The sequence below is a fragment of the Pristis pectinata genome, chromosome 22 (assembly GCF_009764475.1).
Source record: "Pristis pectinata isolate sPriPec2 chromosome 22, sPriPec2.1.pri, whole genome shotgun sequence".
Lineage (NCBI taxonomy): Eukaryota > Metazoa > Chordata > Chondrichthyes > Rhinopristiformes > Pristidae > Pristis > Pristis pectinata.
Window position 1 is genome coordinate 4,427,255 of NC_067426.1, and position 18,335 is coordinate 4,445,589.

Sequence of the window (18,335 nt, forward strand, 5' to 3'; positions counted from 1 at the left end):
ATTCCAAGGAATAAAGTCCTAACCTGCCCAGCTTCTCCCTATAACTCAGGCCCTCGAGTCTTGGCAACATCCTTGTAAAGCTTCTCTGCACTCTTTCCAGTTTAATGATGTCTTTCCTATAACAAGGTGACCAATACTGTACACAATACTCCAAGTGCAATCTCACCATTGTCTTGTACAACTGCAACGTAACATCCCAGGTCCTAAACTCAGCCTTGGATATTTTTTGCTCATGCCTCTCAAGTGAGAGGTTTGAACCCACAACCATGAGGTTTACAGGCAGGAGTGCTCCCTACTGATAATGTTCTTCAGGGATTCAGGAACCTAAACCATTTCAAATGGCCTCTTGTTGATGGTCCAGATATTCCAACAGAATCGTTACCTAATGTCAGTGGGACCACATACTGACCTGGATGGGATGGGTCTGCCTGGAGATGTGATGTAATTTACTTCGCATGCTTTGGGTCTCCTGTATCGTAGGAGCCTCATTCTTTCAACTTAAGCATTTATTATCTAACAGCCACTTGCAACACACTCTGGATTTGGTGCACTTCGTCTGATGTCTCTCATTAATAGTCATACAGCATGGAAACAAGAATCAGATTTATTATCAGTGACAAATGGCGTGAAATTTGTTGTTTTGTGGCAGCAGTGCAGTGCAAAGACGTAAAATTACGACAAATTATAAAAATAAATAGTGTAAAAAGGAATACTGAGGTAGTGTTCATTGGTTCATGAACCATTCAGAAATCTGATGGCAGAGGGGAAGAAGCTGTTTGTGAATCATTGAGTGTGATAAGATATCTTTATTAGTCACATGTACATTGAAACACACAGTGAAATGCATCTTTTGCATAGAGTGTTCTGGGCGCAGCCCGCAAGTGTCGCCACGTTTCCAGTGCCAACATAGCATGCCCACAACTTCCTAACCCGTATGTCTTTGGAATGTGGGAGGAAACCGGAGCACCCGGAGGAAACCCACGCAGACACGGGGAGAACGTACAAACTCCTTACAGGCAGCGGCCGGGTCGCTGGCACTGTAAGGCGTTACGCTAACTGCTACACTACCATGCCTACCCCTATCAAGCCTGTGGGTCTTCAGGCTCCTGTACCTCCTCCACGATGGTATTAATGAGAAGAGGGCATGTCCTGGGTGGTGAGGATCCCTAGTTATGGATGCGGCCTTCTTGAGGCACCGCCTGTTGAAGGTGTTGGGGAGGGTTGTGCCCGTGATGAAGCTGGCTGAGTCTACGATGCTTGGCAGCCCATCTTGTCCACACCAGCCATCAACCACTAATCCAGGAAACACTTTTCTGATATTCTGGAAGAGAACTCAAAGTATAATCCCTCAAAATTCATATCACATGACTGCCCCCAAGTTAAAGCTCAGTACTCCCAGCCTCTCTGGGACTGAATCACTGAGAGAAGCCCTATTGCATTAAGTCTTACATGTCTGCCTTATTACTTTGATAAAGTAACTTTACCCGATTAATATTTAAGCATAAACAAAATACATTGCCAAGTCTAAGGACTCTGAATATTTTTGTGTCTGCATGGGGTTTGAACCCATAACCATTCAAAGGCAGAGGTGCTACCTACTCAGTACAGAGCTCTCCTTATTCAGAGACTTAAACTATTTCAAACTTCTTTGGAATCTCAACTTAAATTAAAGGACATTGGCATGGAACCCTGCTGGTTTTTCAAATGCTTTTAGAGTCCTTCGCCCTTCATTCCCAAAGTGCTTGTGCGACTGTTCACCTAGCTGGTCTGTGGTTGCAAGGACCACTGTAGAGGGAGGAGTTATGTTTCCCATTGTAGGTAGAAGGTAAAACTAACCACCTCAGGGACCTTAGGTGGCTTCATAAGGAAAGTAGATCGATGAGTGCTTGAGAGAAAGGAGGATAGAAAGGCTGAAATAAACACGAGAACATAAGAAATAGGTGCAGGACTAGGCCATTTGTTTCATCGAGTGTGCTCCAACATGGTTCATTTCTACCTCATTTTCCTGCCCTGTCTCCATATCCCTTGATTCCTCTAATATCCAGGAATCTACTGATCTCTGTTTCAAATGCAATCAGTGACTGAGCTTCCATACCACTCCAGGGTAGAAAGTTCCAAGGATTCAACACCCACAGATTGAAGCAATTTCTCCTCATTTACTACCACCCTCTGCCTTCTGTGGACAAGCCAGTTCTGAATCCACACAGCCAAGTCTCCATGGATCCCATGCCTCATGACTTTCTGGGTGAGCCTACCATGGGGAACCCTGTCAAATGCCTTACTAAAATCCATATACACCACATCTACTGCTCTACCTTCATCAGTTTGTTTAGTCACTTCCTCGAAAAATTCAATTAGGCTCGTGAGGTACGACCTACCTCTCACAAAGCCATGGTGACTATCCCTAATAAGAGTATGCTTCTCTAAGTACTCGTAAATCTTGCCCCTAAGAATCTGCTCCAATGGTTTGCCCACCACTGATGTAAGACTCGCTGGTCTATAATTCCCAGGATTATCCCTATTACCTTTCATGAACAAGGGAGCAATATTTGTCTTCCTCCAATCCTCTGGTACCACTCCTGTGGCCAGGGAGGATACAAAGATCATAGTCAACGCCCCAGCAATCTCTTCCCTCACCTCCCATAGTAACCTGGGATATGTTTTTTAGAAGCTCCAACACTATCTCTTTCTAAACCTCGATGTGCTCCAGCCTGTTCTACGCTGACCTTGCATTTGTCAAAGTCCCTCTCCCTGGTGAACACTGAAGCAAGGTATTCATTAAGGACCTCCCCTGTCTCCTCTCCTTCCAGGCACACGTTTCCCCCTTTATCCCTTACCCTCACTCTAGTCTTTTTCCTGTTCTTCATGTATGTGTAGAACACCTTGGGGTTTTCCTTAATCCCACTCGCCAAGGCCTTCTCATGTCCTGTTCTAGCTCTCTGAAGTCCCTTCTTAAGCTCCATCCTGGCTATCTTATAATACTCAAGAGCCCTGTCTGATTTTTGAGTTTTTCTAACTGCTTGCTGCATCTGCATGTTGGCTTTAGTGACTGGCATGCAAGGACATCTGAGTCCCTGTGAAAATCAACATCAGAGTAGAAAGCATTTCACATAATGTGGTATCTTCTGCATCTTTTTCAGGATGTCCATTAGCTCTAAAGAAGTTTGGAGATAATGTTGAAGTGTAATTTCAGTTATGTAGAAAATGTGGTAGCCCAGGTCTGCACAGCTTCTACAAGCAAAGGTGATGATTTGCTAATGACCAAGTTGAGTATTCGCAATGATTGAGAATAAATATTGACTAGGATGCTGGAGCTCTTTGAGAAAAGGAGTTTGAATGTTGAAACTGATCCAATCTGTCCTGTCATCACTGATCTGTGGCAAGCCCAGTGTTCATTGTCCCTCCCTGATCACCCTCAAATGCAGGGGGAACCACCACCTTGACCTACTGCACCCCTTCAGTCGTGTGACTCGTTGGCCCAGGGGACAGTTTAGAAACTGCACTGCTGTGGGTGTGGAGTTGTATACAGTCCAGACTGGATATGGTCATCAGATGTTCTCCTGAAAGGGTATGAGATATTTACGGTTACTTTTAACAACATTAGCTTTTTAACTCCAGGTAGATTTGGCTACCTACATCTCTAAATTCCCCTGCTGCCATGACAAGATTTTAAACTCCTGTCTCTTCATCATTTGACCTCTGCATTAATAGCTCAGTGACATACACGTTCAATTTGAGCCCTCAGTATATTTGCAAACCAGATGAACTCTGGAATGTGTTACTTAATTTCTGCCCAAACTTGTTATCCAGCATTGCATCGGGATCTTTTTAAAGTAATCAAAATGTGTGGCTCAGAGATTCGATTTTCAGTTGTCTGGATTAGCCGTTTAACCAAGTGGGTGATTTTTGAATGACGAACATTGATAAAAACACGATGATGCCAGAGGAACTCAGCAGGCCAGGCAGCATCCGTGGAAAAAAAAAGATGGTCAATGTTTCGGGTCAGGACCCTTCTTCAGGACTGAAGATGGGAAAAGGGGAAGCCCAATGTATAGATGGGGAATGCAGAGCTGTGATAGGTGGACAAAAGAGGGGAGGTGGGGTGGGCAAGAGTCCTGACCCAAAACGTTGACCGCCTGTTTTTCTCCATGGATGCTGCCAGGCCTGCTGAGTTCCTCCAGGATCATCGTGTTTTTCATCTAGATTCCAGCGTCTGCAGTCCTTTGTTTCTCGAGGAACATTGATATTCTGACATGGAAAACACAATGGCACAGGTTTTGAGAGATTTTCCCTTGTGTGGGCACCAAAATTGGGACTTGGAAACTAAATAATCAGCCATAATTGTATTGAATGGCAGAATGAGCTAAAAGGACCAGCTAGGCTACTCATTCTCCTGTTTTCTAGGTTTTTATGTTCCCTCAGCAGATGTAAAAGGAGCCCAGGTAGTGTTCTAATCAAGAGCAGGGGGAGTTCTCCTTTCAGTTTATCCCTGCCATTTAATCTCCTGAAGAAGTGTACAGGAGAGGCATCTCTTATTAACCAGAGATTATGAAGCCTAGCTCCCAAATGTTCATTCATTGCTAGCACCAACTTTGACACAGCTGGTAGAGCCGCTGCCTCACAGCTCAAGGGACCCAGGTTCAATCCTGATCTCAGGTGCTGTCTGTGTGTTCTCCCTGTGACCGCTACTGGGTGCTCCGATTTCCTCCCACATCCCCAAATCACGTGGGTCGGTAGGTAAATTGACCACTGTAAATTGCCCCTGGTGTGGTAAAATCTGGGGGGAGTTGATGGGAATGTTGGGAGAATGAAACGTGATCAGTATAGGACAAGTATAAATGGCTGCTTGGTGGTCAGTGCAGACTCTGTGACCTGAAAGGCCTGTTTCCAAGTTAAGACAGTGTGTGGCTTGGAGGGGCACCTGCTGGTGGTGGTATTCCCAGGCACCTTCACCCCATGTCATCCTCGGTAGTGTTGGGAAGTGCTATTGGAATAACTTAAGTGAATAACTGCAGAGCATTTTGTACGCGGTAAACATTGCATCTATTCTGCACTGGTGGTGAGGGATCGAAATTTCAGGGTGCCAGTTAAGCAGGCTGATTTGCCTTAGATAGTGTTGAGCTTCCCATGTCTGGTTGGAGCTGTACTTAGCCATCACGGTCCTAACTTGTTCTTTGTAGGCAATGGAAAGGTTTTGTCTTGTCAGCCACCTGATCCAGTTGAGTTTCAGGTCACTGTTCACTCACAGGATGTTGATAGTGGGTGACACAGCAATGGTAATCCCCTTAATGTCAAAAACAGCTGCTTATTGGTGAGTTCTCAACTCCAGAGAGTGAATCCTCTGCCCCAGAGAGTTGGAGTCAGAGTAGTACAGCATAGAAACAGGCCCTTCGGCCCACCGTGTCTATGCTGACCATCATGCCCATCTATACCAATCCCACTTGCCTGCATTAATTCCATAGCCTCCTGTGTCTTGTTCATTCAAGATGCTTCTTAAATGTTGTTACTGTTCCTGCCTCCACCTCCTCTGGCAGCTCATTCCAGATACCAACTACTCTTTGTGTGAAAATATTACCCTTCAGATCCCCTTTAAACCTCCTCCCTCTCACCTTAAGCCTATGCCCTCTAGTTTTAGACACCCCTACCACGGGAAACAGACTCGGATTATCTACCCTGTCTATGCCTCTCATAATTTTATAAACCTCTATCATGTCATATCTCAGCTTCCTTCGCTCCAGGGAAAACAGAGCCAGCCTATCCGATCTCTCCTGATACCTTAAGCCCTCCAGTCCAGTTGTGGAGGCTAGCTCAGTAGAAGTGGAGGTAGATACATTTTTGAAAGATCAGGCACTGAGAGCCATGGGGATTTGGCACAGAGAAGGTGTTGGCGGTTGGGGAAGATAAGCTGTGATGATACTGAATGGCCTAGTCCTGCTCCTATTTTCTTGTGTTCTAAGACAGCTTTGTTGGAGGTGGCCACCTTGAAGGAGATGGTCACCCCACAACCTCTCAAACAGTAAGTGATATCGATAAGGCCGCCCAGACAGGCACTGAACTTGCTGATTAAATTAATGGTTCTCTTCCTCAACTGCTAGACTATAAGGTGCTGGAGTAGTAGGAGTGTCAGTGGTTGCTATAGTAAGTTTCCAACATTTACCTAAACACCCCTTTCTATTTCCCTCCCCCCACCAACCCCCAGTCGTGCATTCCACCTGTCAACGAGTTCAAGATTGGAATGAAGCTAGAGGCCAAGGACCCTCGGAACGTCACCTCAACCTGCATCGCCACAGTGGTCGGAATAACTGGCGCGCGACTGAGATTGCGCCTCGATGGCAGCGACAACAAAAACGACTTCTGGCGCCTGGTGTATTCATCCGATATTCAGCCGATTGGAAGTTGTGAAAAGAATGCGGGGATGCTGCAGCCACCTCTGGGTAAGGCGAGGGAGTTGGGGTTAATTGCTCACTCTCCTGGGGTAACACAAGCAACATCTTGCTTACTTGCCAGTATGTTGTGATGTCCTGGAATCCAGGGTCATGTTCTAAAGCCAGTCCCCAAATGTGACAACACTTCAGAATTCTCCCATTGACTACAAAGTCCTCTGGGATGAAAGTGAATTGAAAGGCAATTTAGCAATGCAACTTCTTTTTTTACTTCTCTTTGTCCAGTCTTTTTCTCTCCCCTTTCTACCTTCCTCAGAATTTGTGGGCTCAGGATAGTGATCTTACTTCATTTGACTCAAGAAGCTCGACACCATACAGGACATAGCAGCCCACTTGACAGGCACCCCATCCACGACTGTTCACTCAGTCCACCACCGACGCACAGTAGCAGCAGTGTGTACCATTGCAGGGTACACTGCAGCAACTCACCAAGATTCCTTAGGCAGCACCTTCCAAACCCACCACCTCGACCAGCTAGCAGGACAAGGGCAGCAAAAGCACGGGGAACACCACCCCCTGGAAGATGCCCTCCAAGCCACACACCATCCTGACTTGGAAATATATCGCCGTTCCTTCACCGTCGCTGGGTCAAAATCCTGAAGGTCTCCCCAAACACCATCGAGGACTGCAGTGGTTCATGAAGGCAGCTCACCACCACTTTCAAGGCAACTAGAGATGGACATTTAAGAACGTGGAACAGTGTAGCACAGGAGCGACATCTGTGCCGAAAATGATGCCAAACTAAACTGACCCCTTTTGCCTGCACGCGATCCATATCCCTCCATTCCCTGCATATTCATGTGTCTATCTAAAAGCCTCTTAAACATATCTGTTTCCACCAGCACCCTTTGCAGCATGTTCCAGGCATGTTCTCTGTGTAATAAAAATAACTTGCCTCACACATCTCCTTTAAACCTTCCCCCTCTAATTTTAAAGCTATGCCCCCTAGTGTATGACGTTTCTATCCTGGTAAAAGATTCTGACTGTCCATCCTATCTTTGCCTCTGATAACTTCGTAAACTTCTATCAGATTTCCTTAGAGCCTCTGATGCTCCAGACAAAACAATCCAAGTTTGTCCTCTCCTTATAGCTGCAAAGCCCACATCCTTTGAATAAATACAAAAAAGGTCATTCATATCATTGGGGATCATCTTGTTGGAACCCTTACTCTTAAGGAAGCATGTTACCAGAGGAGGAAAACCATTCAAGGCATGTCTTATAGACTGGCTCTCCTTTATAAGACCACTCTTCCTGAAAGTGCAAGAAATAAATACGCCCCTTCCCCTGTTTTTTGTAGCTTAGACTTCAACCATGTAGTTTACCTGGTGACAGAATAAATGAGAGTGAAGAATCTTAACAGGGACCATTAACACTTTGTACCATCTACATGGAAAATGTACATCGAGCCCCGCAGCCAATTACAGAGCAATACTGGCTTTGAACCTAGCAAATGTAGATTTGTACTTGAAGATACTGGATGACCATTAGCGGTTCTCTGGAACGCCTTGGGTTACCATAGAACCATAGAACCATACAGCATAAAACAGGCCCTTCGGCCGTCCATCAAACCACCCTCACACTGCCTAACCCCTTCCTCCCGCATATCCCCCCATCCCACACTTCTCCATATGCCTATCCAACAAGGTCTTGAACCTGTCCAATGTATCTGCCTCCACCACCACCCCAGGCAGTGCATTCCATGCACCAACCACTCTCTGGGTGAAAAACCTCCCCCTGACATCTCCCCTGAACCTCCCACCCATAACCTTAAAGCCATGCCCTCTCATCTTGAGCATTGGTGCCCTGGGAAGGAGGCGCTGACTGTCTGCTCTATCTATTCCTCTCAATATTTTATATACCTCTATCATGTCTCATCCTCCTCCTTTCCAGTGAATAAAGCCCTAGCACCTTAAGCCTCTCCTCATATTCAATACTCTCTAAACCAGGCAGCATCCTGGTAAATCTCCTCTGCACCCTCTCCAACGCCTCCACATCCTTCCTATAATGAGGCGACCAGAACTGAACACAGTACTCTAAGTGTGGCCTAACTAGAGTTAGGCCACACTGGACGCCTACTGGACACCATTATTGCCCACCTCCAATTGCCCTTAGAAAGGTGGTAGTGAGCCGCTGCCTTGAACTGCCAGATTCCTTCTAATGAAGATATTCCCATCGTGCTTTGGGGAAGGGAGTTCCAGGGTTTAGGACTGGCAGTCTATTTCCAAATTAGGATGTTGTGCGAGTTGAGTGGGAATCCTCAGGTAGTGCTGCTCCTCTGTACCTGCTAAACCTTGTCCTTCGTGGCGGGAGAGTTCGTGAATTTGGGAAGTGCTGTCATGTTACCTGGTCGAGTAACTGCAGTGCATTTTGTAGATCGTACACACTGCAGCCGCTGTGCAATGGTGGTGGAGAGAATGAATGTTGAGGTGGTTTTAAGATATCGTTCAAGGAGCTGCTTTGTTCTGGATAGTATCAAGCTTCTTGATAGCCATTGGCACTCACACTCCTGACTTGTTCCTTGTAGATGTTGAAAAGGCCTTGAAATGTCAGAAGGTGAGTTACTCGCTGGAGGATCCTCGGCCTCTGACCTGCTCTTGTACCCATGAGAGAAAGGCCACTGTACGCAGTAGCTGTTTATCATTGTGAACATGTAACAATTTTTTCAGGGGGTTGCAGGGGAGAACCGTTATTTGCAGGGGTCTCTCATGAAGACAAGTTTCTCAAGCCGCTGCCAAGTTGAACCTACCAAGAACAAAATGAAGCTTTCCTAGTCATTCACCGAGTTACTGCCCAAACACAGTCCTGGTTCAGAGCCAGGAATTGGGTGAGAGGCTGTTGGAGAACTCTGGCAGCTTTTAAAACCACTGATGTAAAACATCTGTCTCTGCACGTGTCACACTGGAATCTCCTGAGCTTTGATAACCTTATTGTACTCCAGCTTAGGGGGAAGCTGCAGTCATTCCCTGCTCTGTTGCAACAGACAGCTAACCCTATTTATGTTTGTTTCTGGGAGGTGGGCTCCACTGGAAATTGTTGCCCCTCTCTAACTGCCCTTGAGGGAGGTAGTGAAGAACCGTAACCTTGACAATTCATAAGGCAGCACTGTGAGCCTGGAGACAGGTGGAGGCCAGACTGGGTAAAGACAGCAGATTTCCTTGATTGAAGGACTTTATTAAACCAGGTTATAGAGCAATCTGGTGGATTCACCGTTACTAGTAAAGGAGTTTAGTTATTTACTTATTTCATTAAGTTGTAATTCTTCAGTTTGGTGAGATTTAAATTTGTGGCTCTGGAACAGTGATCCAGGCCAATGGATTACTTAGACAACTTAACCACTATGCTACCATTACTACTATTTAAGATATAAGATATTTAAGATATAGTCACATGTACATCGAAACACACAGTGAAATGCGTCTTTTTGCGTTACTGAGAATGTGCTAGAGGCAGCCAGCAAGTGTCGCCGCTCTTCCGGCGCCAACATAGCATGCCCACAGCTCCAAACCCGTACGTCTTTGGGAGGTGGGAGGAAACCGGAGCACCCAGAGGAAACCCACACAGACACAGGGAGAATGTACAAACTCCTTACAGACAGCGGCAGGAATTGAACCCGGATCACTGGCGCTGTAATAGCGTTGCTAACCGCTACACTACCACGTTGCTGTATTATCCATTGTAATACAACCCTCTTAAAATCCTGTATCATAATGAAGGATTGTTAATTGTAATTATATATTCACTTTCAGAGTTCTTGAAGCAACAAAAGATGGTCTTTCGGTGCTATAAAGAATTGCACAGAACAGACCATTTGGCCCATCTGGTCCATGCTGGTGCTTATGCTATTTCCACTGGTCTTTATCCCGCCCTATCAAGAACCCTACTCCTATCTCCCTCTCGTACAAATCCAGCTTCTCTCGACCTAGGAGATCCAGTAGCATAAAGACTGGACCAGTAAACAGGTTCAGATGAGTGACCAAGAGGCTCAAGTTCATGTCCTGCCAGGACAGATGATGTCTTGAAACTTACTGGGCTTTTTGTGTCCTTCAGAGAAGGAATGCAGCTGGTACTAACCCAGACCTCTTAACTGTTCTCTGAAGCAGCCTAATAAGTCACTTGATTGGACTTGGAACTTGGTGAACAAATAGCCTTCCATTTGAGTGACTGCAGCTAAGGAGTGCAGCACCAGGTAACTAGAGGCCTGTGAATCTTCCGTCAGTGGTAGGGAAATTATTGGAGAAAACCCTACAGGACAGAATGTATGTACAGTACATTTGGAAGGGCCAGTCAGGGATAGTCAGCATGGCTTTGTGTGGGAGAAATCCTGCCTCATTGAGTTGATTGAGATTTTTGAGGATGTAACTAGGAAGATTGATGAAGGCAGGGTGGTAGATGTTGTCCGTCTGGACTTCAATATGACATTTGACAAGGTCCCGTATGGTGGACTGGTCCAGAAATTTAAGGCACTTGGGATCCAAGGTGAGATGGCTAATTAGATCCAAAATTGGCCTGGTTGATAGGAAGCAGGGGATAGTGGTGTAAGGATGCTTTTCTGTTTGGAAGTCTGTGACCAGTGGTTTACCGCAGGGATCAGCACTGGAACCCTTGTTTGTGATGTATATCAACGACGGATGTGAATGTAGGAGGTGTGATTTGTAAGTTTGCAGATGACACAAAAGCTGGTGGTGTTATGGATAGTGTGGAAGGTTGTCCAAGGCTGCAGCAAGATATAGATCAGATGGAAAGTTGGGCAGAATGTTTGCAGATGGAATTTAACCCTGACAAGTACAAGGTGATGAATTTTAGAAAGTCAAATAAGGATAGGATGTATATGGTAGATGGTAGGGTGCTAAGGAAGATGGACGAACAGAGAGACCTTGGGGTTCAAATCCATTGTTCCCTAAAAGTGGCAGCACAGGTCGATAGAGTGATGAAGAACGTATAAGGCACGCTTGCCTTCGTAGGTGGGGGCATAGAATGTAAAGGTTGGGGCGTTAAAGTTGCAACATACAAAGCATGGCTTAGACCACACTTGTTGTATTGTGTGCAGTTCTAGTCACCGCACTTTAGGAAAGATATGATTGTACTGGAGAGAGTGCAGAGGAGATTCACCAGGGTGTTGCCTGGATTAGAGAACTTTAGTTATGGGGAGAGATTTGATTGGCTGGGTATGATTCCCCTGGAACTAAAGAGGCTGAATGGTGACCTGAAAGCGGTACAGTATATAAAATAATAAGAACATAGATAGGATTCATAGAATCTTTTTTCCATGGTAGGTGTATTAAAAACAAGAGGGTATAGGTTTAAGGTGAGAGGAAGGAGTTCTAAAGTAGTTAAGTTTTTTTTTCCACAGAGTGTGATTGATATCTGGAACTTGCTGCCAGAGGAGGTCGTGGAGTCAGATACAATCATTATGTTTAAGAGACCTTGTTGTGACCTTGCACCTTATTGTCTACCTGCAATGCACTTCCCTGTAACTGTGACACTTTACTCTGTACTCTGGTATTGTTTTTTACCTGTACTACCTCAGTGCACTCTATACTAACTCAATGTATCTGCACGGTGTAATGAATTGATCTGTACGATCAGTATGCAAGACAAGTTTTCACTGTACATTGGTACAAGTGACAATAATAAACCAATACCAATACATTTAGACATTTAAATAGGTAAGGCATTAAAGAATACAAACCTTGTGTAGGTGGGCAAAAAGGTTGGCATGGAAGGAGTGGACCAAAGAACCCATTTCTGTGCTGTCCAGCTCTTTGACTCCCTAAGACGCTGTGGAAAAACATGCTTTGATCAAGATGGACGTGAACTAAATGCAAACCTTCCTTTTAAAATGACCTCCCGCATGCAACTCAAAAAAATGGAGGTGCTGCAAAACAGAAAGTGCTCAGCAGGTCAGGCAGCGTCTGTGGAAAGAGAAACGAGTTAATGTTTAGGTCAGAGACTCTGCGTCAGAACTGAGAAAGAGAGAAAAGGGTTTGTTTTAATTTGCAACGGTGGTGTGGGGCAGGACGGATGGGATGAAGAGAATGTCTGTGACAGGGTAAGGCCGTGGTGGTTGTGGGGATAAGTTATTAATGATGAATTGGAGGGTGACGAAAAAGTCACCTTCCAAATGGCAGGCCAGGGTGTGCTAATACAGAGGGAAACTACTGCTGACTGCACTGAGCAATACACTGAGAGTACTTGGCACCTGTCAGGATGACATGTCTTTTACCTCAAAGTAACATTGGAGACTGAATCTGGGGGCTTAAGGGTAATTCTGGGGAAATGGGAACAGCCCCGTTTGCTAATGAAGAGAGGCCGTGGAGTGTCTTGTAGTTATGCAGATGTGCTTTCTCCACCCCTACCTATCAGCCTAGATCTGTTGTGACACAACCTGAGCTTCTGTTGTTACACAACCTGAGCTTCTGTTGTTGTGGCTTCATGCAGAATGAACACACTTGTAACGTTTCAGCTGCTGTAGCTGCTTTACTGCCCAATTAGTCCTTTAATTACAGAAATTAAATCAAGTGGAAGCCTGGCATACAGGTCAGGTCCTGCTGTGGAAGTATTTCCTCCTCCTCCTGAATTCTTCTATATGTTGGAAGACGATTAGTTTGGAACCAGCCCTGTCTACCCTCGGAGTATGTCTCCATCTAAATATATAATGTTCTTCATATAGCCCAATCGTGGAGTTACGTTCATGGTCTCACAGATGGGATAAGATAAGATATCTTTATTAGTCACATGTACATCGAAGCACACAGTGAAATGCTTCTTTTGCGTAGATTGTTCTGGGGGCAGCCCGCAAGTGTCGCCATGCTTCCGGCGCCAACATAGCATGCCCACAACTTCCTAACCCGTACGTCTTTGGAATGTGGGAGGAAACCGGAGCACCCGGAGGAAACCTACACAGACACGGGGAGAACGTACAAACTCCTTACAGACAGTGGCCGGAATTGAACCCGGGTCGCTGGCGCTGTAATAGCGTTACGCTAACCGCTACACTACTGTGCCTGCCCTTTTCATTTGCTGCCATTATGTTTATGGCAACTCATTGAAGGAGCAAATACATTGGTTCAATCCCTCTGCTATGGGACAGAGAACTCTGACAAAGTTCAGTGTCGTAAACCCATGTACATCAGCAGGCTGGTACAAAGTGGGATTCCAAATGGAGTGGCAAATAGCAATGGTGATTTCTTCATTAAGCATCAGGACCCCTTCCCTTTCTGGTGGCTAATTGCTGGACGTTTGTCTGAAGGATGTCCAGAATGTAATTCCCTCCTGACCCCACCCCTTTCAGTTAAGGAGCTTACTACCTCTCTACAGTGCCATGGTTCTTGGACCATTCATGCTTGGCTTGCATGGGATGGTGCTTTGGCCATAGAAGGAAGAACAGATGGAATTTAAATGCCCACTTGGCTTTCAGAAAACCATTGTTGTTGTAATCCATAGCACGGGGCAGGCGTTATTGCATTGTAAGAGGCTTTACTCAAGCTTCTGATTCACATCCATCACTCCAGTCTCAGCACGTTTTCTCCAGCCATCGAGAACAGCCACAAGGGGGTATTTACAACACAGAGTTGATGACAGGATTGCGAGGTCCCAGGAACCAAACCTGCGGAATCCAAGCCGCCTGATCCTACCAGTTGACCAGGATAAGTGGCTGAAAGATCCCAGAAACCAAGCCTGCAGATCCCACCAGCTGACCAGAATGTGTTGCCTGCCTGAACCTTCTCAAGCACAATTGGAGAATCCAGTAAGTACTGACGCCCAAATCCCAAGAAATGAATTAAATAATATATAAGGGTTTACATACAGAGGTGTGTGTAACTTTATCTCCAGCACCTCTGTTTATATCAATGTTTTAATCTCCTTCTACACCTCTAACATCCTGTGATTGCGTGCTCTGTCTCAGTAACCCACCCTCACTAGCACTCTCCCCTCTCCAGTGAACAGGCCTGCTCACTCTCGTTGGTGCATGGGCTTTGCTGCTTTCTGTTGACCTCTATTCCCATCCTTCTCTGTCCTACACTCTCCTGAAGGAGTGCCCTGCTTTTTGGGATACACCCCCACATGAAATCTGTCCCCTTTGATGTTTCCATGGTATCAGTGCCTGGCTGCTGTGCCATTAGAACTTGAGAGGATCACATCAAAGACCGGCTTTGTGACTTGTACACGGGTTATTTACGACCAAGACAAGACCAGATATTTTTCAAACCTCCTACGCTGGTGCATGCTGGTCTGTATGGCACTGCTGCTTAATGAACTTGGCCTTCTGTTGTTCATTCTTCCTCATTTCCAAACCCATGGTTCCCCTGTGATAAACATATTTTAACTTATCAGTGCCCCTTGTTCCTGCCCAGTGTCAGTTTTCAGAGGCTTCGCTCTTGCCAACTCTCATTATCCCATAGGCAAGAGGATCCAAGGTTAAAATCGCTGATGCATATATTTCCATTAACTAATTTCCACTAAATCACTGGGATGATTGACTTAATGCAATGATGGAAAGCAATTAATTATGAATTGAGTTTCCATTGTGGCAAAATTGTGCACTTAAGAGTCTCAGGCGGCTTAGAGCCAACAATTCTGGTCCAGCTGTTAAATTCTTATGGTGACCTCTCCCTTGGGAGCTCGAGTTCTCTAGTCCTGTTGTATCTGTTTTACTCTAGGCTGTTCTGTCCTCATTTGGCAGCTGATAACTGTAATTTTAATATAACTATAAAGGAGTGTAAAACTGAGTGGAGTCTGGAGCTGGTATCAATCCAAATCCGTGCCCATTCCTTCCTGACTGGTTAAAGTCGGAGGCTGAGCACTTGGTAGACTTGCATTCCAATGAGGTACTCAGCGACTGTTGCTCTATCAGGGTTGACACCCCTTAGGTTAGATATTAGGTTGAAAAGTAAATGCTAAAAGATCCCACGATACCATTCAAAAAGAATTACCAGGGAGGAATGGGTTAATTGCAGGAAGAGTACTGTTGATGAACTAGCTTCTCCCTTTTTAGTGCGTGTGTTTACATTGCAGAAACCGCATTCCCTCAGCCAGAAGACTGAGACTAACTGGGGATTTGTCATCGTTGTAGCTATAAACAAAATAGCAGTCACATTGTCCAAACTGGTCACTGACATTACGATTAATTTACTCTAGATGTTGGAAAAATATATCAAGATTTATCTTTCATTGTTTTAGTCTGGGTGTTAAGCTGCCTAAACGCACTTATATTATAAACTTACTTCCATTACAACCACAGATTCAGCAGTCATCAGAGAACAAACCCTTTCTATTTGATTTTCAGTGATGAGACAAATGTACCTTGGGCTACAAACATCAAAGTAACCAAAACAAAAGGTTCATCAAGAAGCATGAGCTCTGTTTCTCCCTCCACAAATACAGCTGAAGCTGTTGAGTATTTCCAACATTCTCAGTTTTTATTTTAGAATTAATCTTGTTGTTTTTCATTGATACCAACCTGGGGAAACATGGCTTGATTTTATCTCCATTTGCAGCATTGAAATTTGAAGTTATAATAGTGAAATGAGAGGGATTATAGTTCTCTTTGTTCACTCTTAATACAGTTCCATCATCATGTCAGTGCCATGAAATTGAATTTACATAGTGCCTTTAACATCCTAAAACATCTCAAGATGCTTAATAGGTTAAGGAACCGAAGAGATGGTTAAGAGTCGACTATATTGAGCAGTCGGAATCACAAATAGCCCAGATCAACAGATTTCCTTGTCGCAACTTTCATCTGTTCCCAGAGGGAGTGTTAAGAACAGTCAAAAATAACAGGGACAGTGGCCGTGAAAGCTCTCTGCCCCCGTGTGGATGCAGTAACTGAAAGATACATCCCTGGGCAGAAAGAGCAGCACCAGCTGTTTCCGCTCAGTGCAAAGGTAAGCAGACAGTATTCGCTCTTCTGCTGGGTTTTGTCAACCCTGCAGTTTGATCTCTAAAGGTTTTCTTTCCCTGTTGCTCGAACACAAACCTATTTTTATCAACACCGCTCCCCTATAGTGCCTTCCATCTGTTGATGAGAGAGCGTTCACTTGTGGTTGGCAAGTTCCATATTTTTCAAAATAAACTGCCCTGTGAACTTCATAAAAACTAAACTTTAGAAACCGGATAAAGGTTTGCATTTATATAACGGCTTTTGTGGACTGGGAATGTCCCAAAGCATTTTATATATAAAGAAATTGTCGGATTCGGTTCTCTTCGAATCCGCAGGTTCTTTCAGGAGTCCAAGAATGAGCTGAAAACAACTTGGTGCTTCACAAAGTTTTATTGGAAAAGTTTAAAACAAAGAAACAGTCATAGAGCACATGGCACTAGCTTTACTACTAGGAGATGAGCCGAGACAAAGGAACTATAGATGATCTAGGGCCGGGGGGGGGTGGGTGGGGGGGAAGAGAGCAAGAGAGAGGTTAACAAAAAACGACACCTTTTATACCTGAGATAAGAGGTACTCCTTAGCTAACAATAGTCCAATCAGGAAACCTATCAGATACCTGTGGCAAAACCAACCAGTGAGAAAACACGTATTCACCTGATGGACGAACCAACAAGCTAAGAAGTGGCCATTCCTTGTGCTGCTACTTGAGGTGCATTAAACACCATACATGTTAAAAAAACTACTTAAAACAGTCGAATCCAACAATAAGGAAGAACTTTCAAAGTGTACTGTGTGTTGTAGTGAGATCCCACAAATGCCAGTGGGATAATCATGAAGTCTGATATTCAGTCAGCAGTGTTGACTGGGGGATAAATACTGGTCAGGACACTGAGGATAACTCCTTTACTCTTCTACAACATACACCATGGAATCTTCTACGTTCAGCTGAGAAGGCAGACGTTTGCAAGTCATAGAGAAAAATAACATGGAAACAGGCCCACTGAGCTCATGCCAGCCATCAAGCACCCACTTAAGATAATTTTATTCTCCCCACGTTTCCATCAGCTTCTCCACTTCCTCCTCCTCCCCCACCTCCTCGCCCCCAGATCCCTTGCCTCACACACAAGGGGCAACTTACAGCAGCCAGTTAACCCACCGACCCGCACGGCTTTGGGATGTGTGAGGAAATGGGGACACCTGGAGGAAACCCACGGAGGACGTGCAAATGCCACACAGGGAGCGCCCGAGGTCAGGCTTGAACCCTTGTCACTGGAGCTGTGAGGCAGTGGCTGCACGAACTGCCCCACTGTGTGCTCCAGTGTCCCAGCCAAAAGAGGGCATCCTCAACAGTGCAGCACTCCAACTGCTGCACTTGAAGGTCAGACTGAATTATCCGCTCAATTCAGTGGGGTGGGGCTTGAACCCATGATCTAGTGATGGACAATGTGACTTCAGGGGCTGAAGCAACCCTTCTCTTCCAGGTCTAAGAGCAGTACCGATTAGACATTTCCTCCTTCCACGCAGTACTCTGACTCCCTTTAATTGCTACGTTTTCTGTGCCCACCCCAACCCAACTATCAGCATTAATCCTAGAAATTGGTAAATTGGTTTATTATTGTCACATGTACCGAGGTACAGTGAAAAACTTGTCTTGAGTACTGTACATACAGATCAATTCATTACAACAGTACATTGAGGTAAAGCAATAACAGAATGCAGAATAAAGTGTTACAATTACAGAGGAAGTGCAGTGCAGGCAGACAATAAGAGTCAAGGTCACAACGAGGTAGATTGTGAGTAAGTAGATTTAAAAGAATATCATTAGTAATTCTTAGAGACATAAAATTTAGATATAGCAGAGTAGAACGACTGTAATAGAAGTAATGTGTAGATCTGCAGAGAGCAGCTTGCAACGAGTCACCGTGCTTGTGATATTTTCAATGTCACTGTGATATTTAAACGATTAATCAGCATTCCTCTTGCAGGCAGATTGTTTCTTTCTAGTGTCA

At 45.0% G+C, this 18,335-nt stretch overlaps 1 protein-coding gene across 8 annotated transcripts in view; it reads left to right on the plus strand.

Annotated features, from left to right (window-relative positions):
• Positions 1–18,335, plus strand: part of LOC127581693 (polycomb protein SCMH1-like) — a 215,827-nt gene that overhangs the window by 86,497 nt on the left and 110,995 nt on the right. For 7 of the 8 annotated variants that reach the window (XR_007957991.1, XM_052036325.1, XM_052036330.1 and 4 more), the window contains one exon: positions 6,200–6,434. Coding sequence is in view for 7 of the 8 variants with exons in the window: in XM_052036325.1 (XP_051892285.1) it covers positions 6,200–6,434 (235 nt within the window). In the remaining variant the exon portion in view is untranslated. Of the gene's footprint in view, positions 1–3,489; positions 3,569–6,199; positions 6,435–18,335 lie in introns of those variants that run through there. The other variant, XM_052036327.1, reaches the window with a different exon arrangement.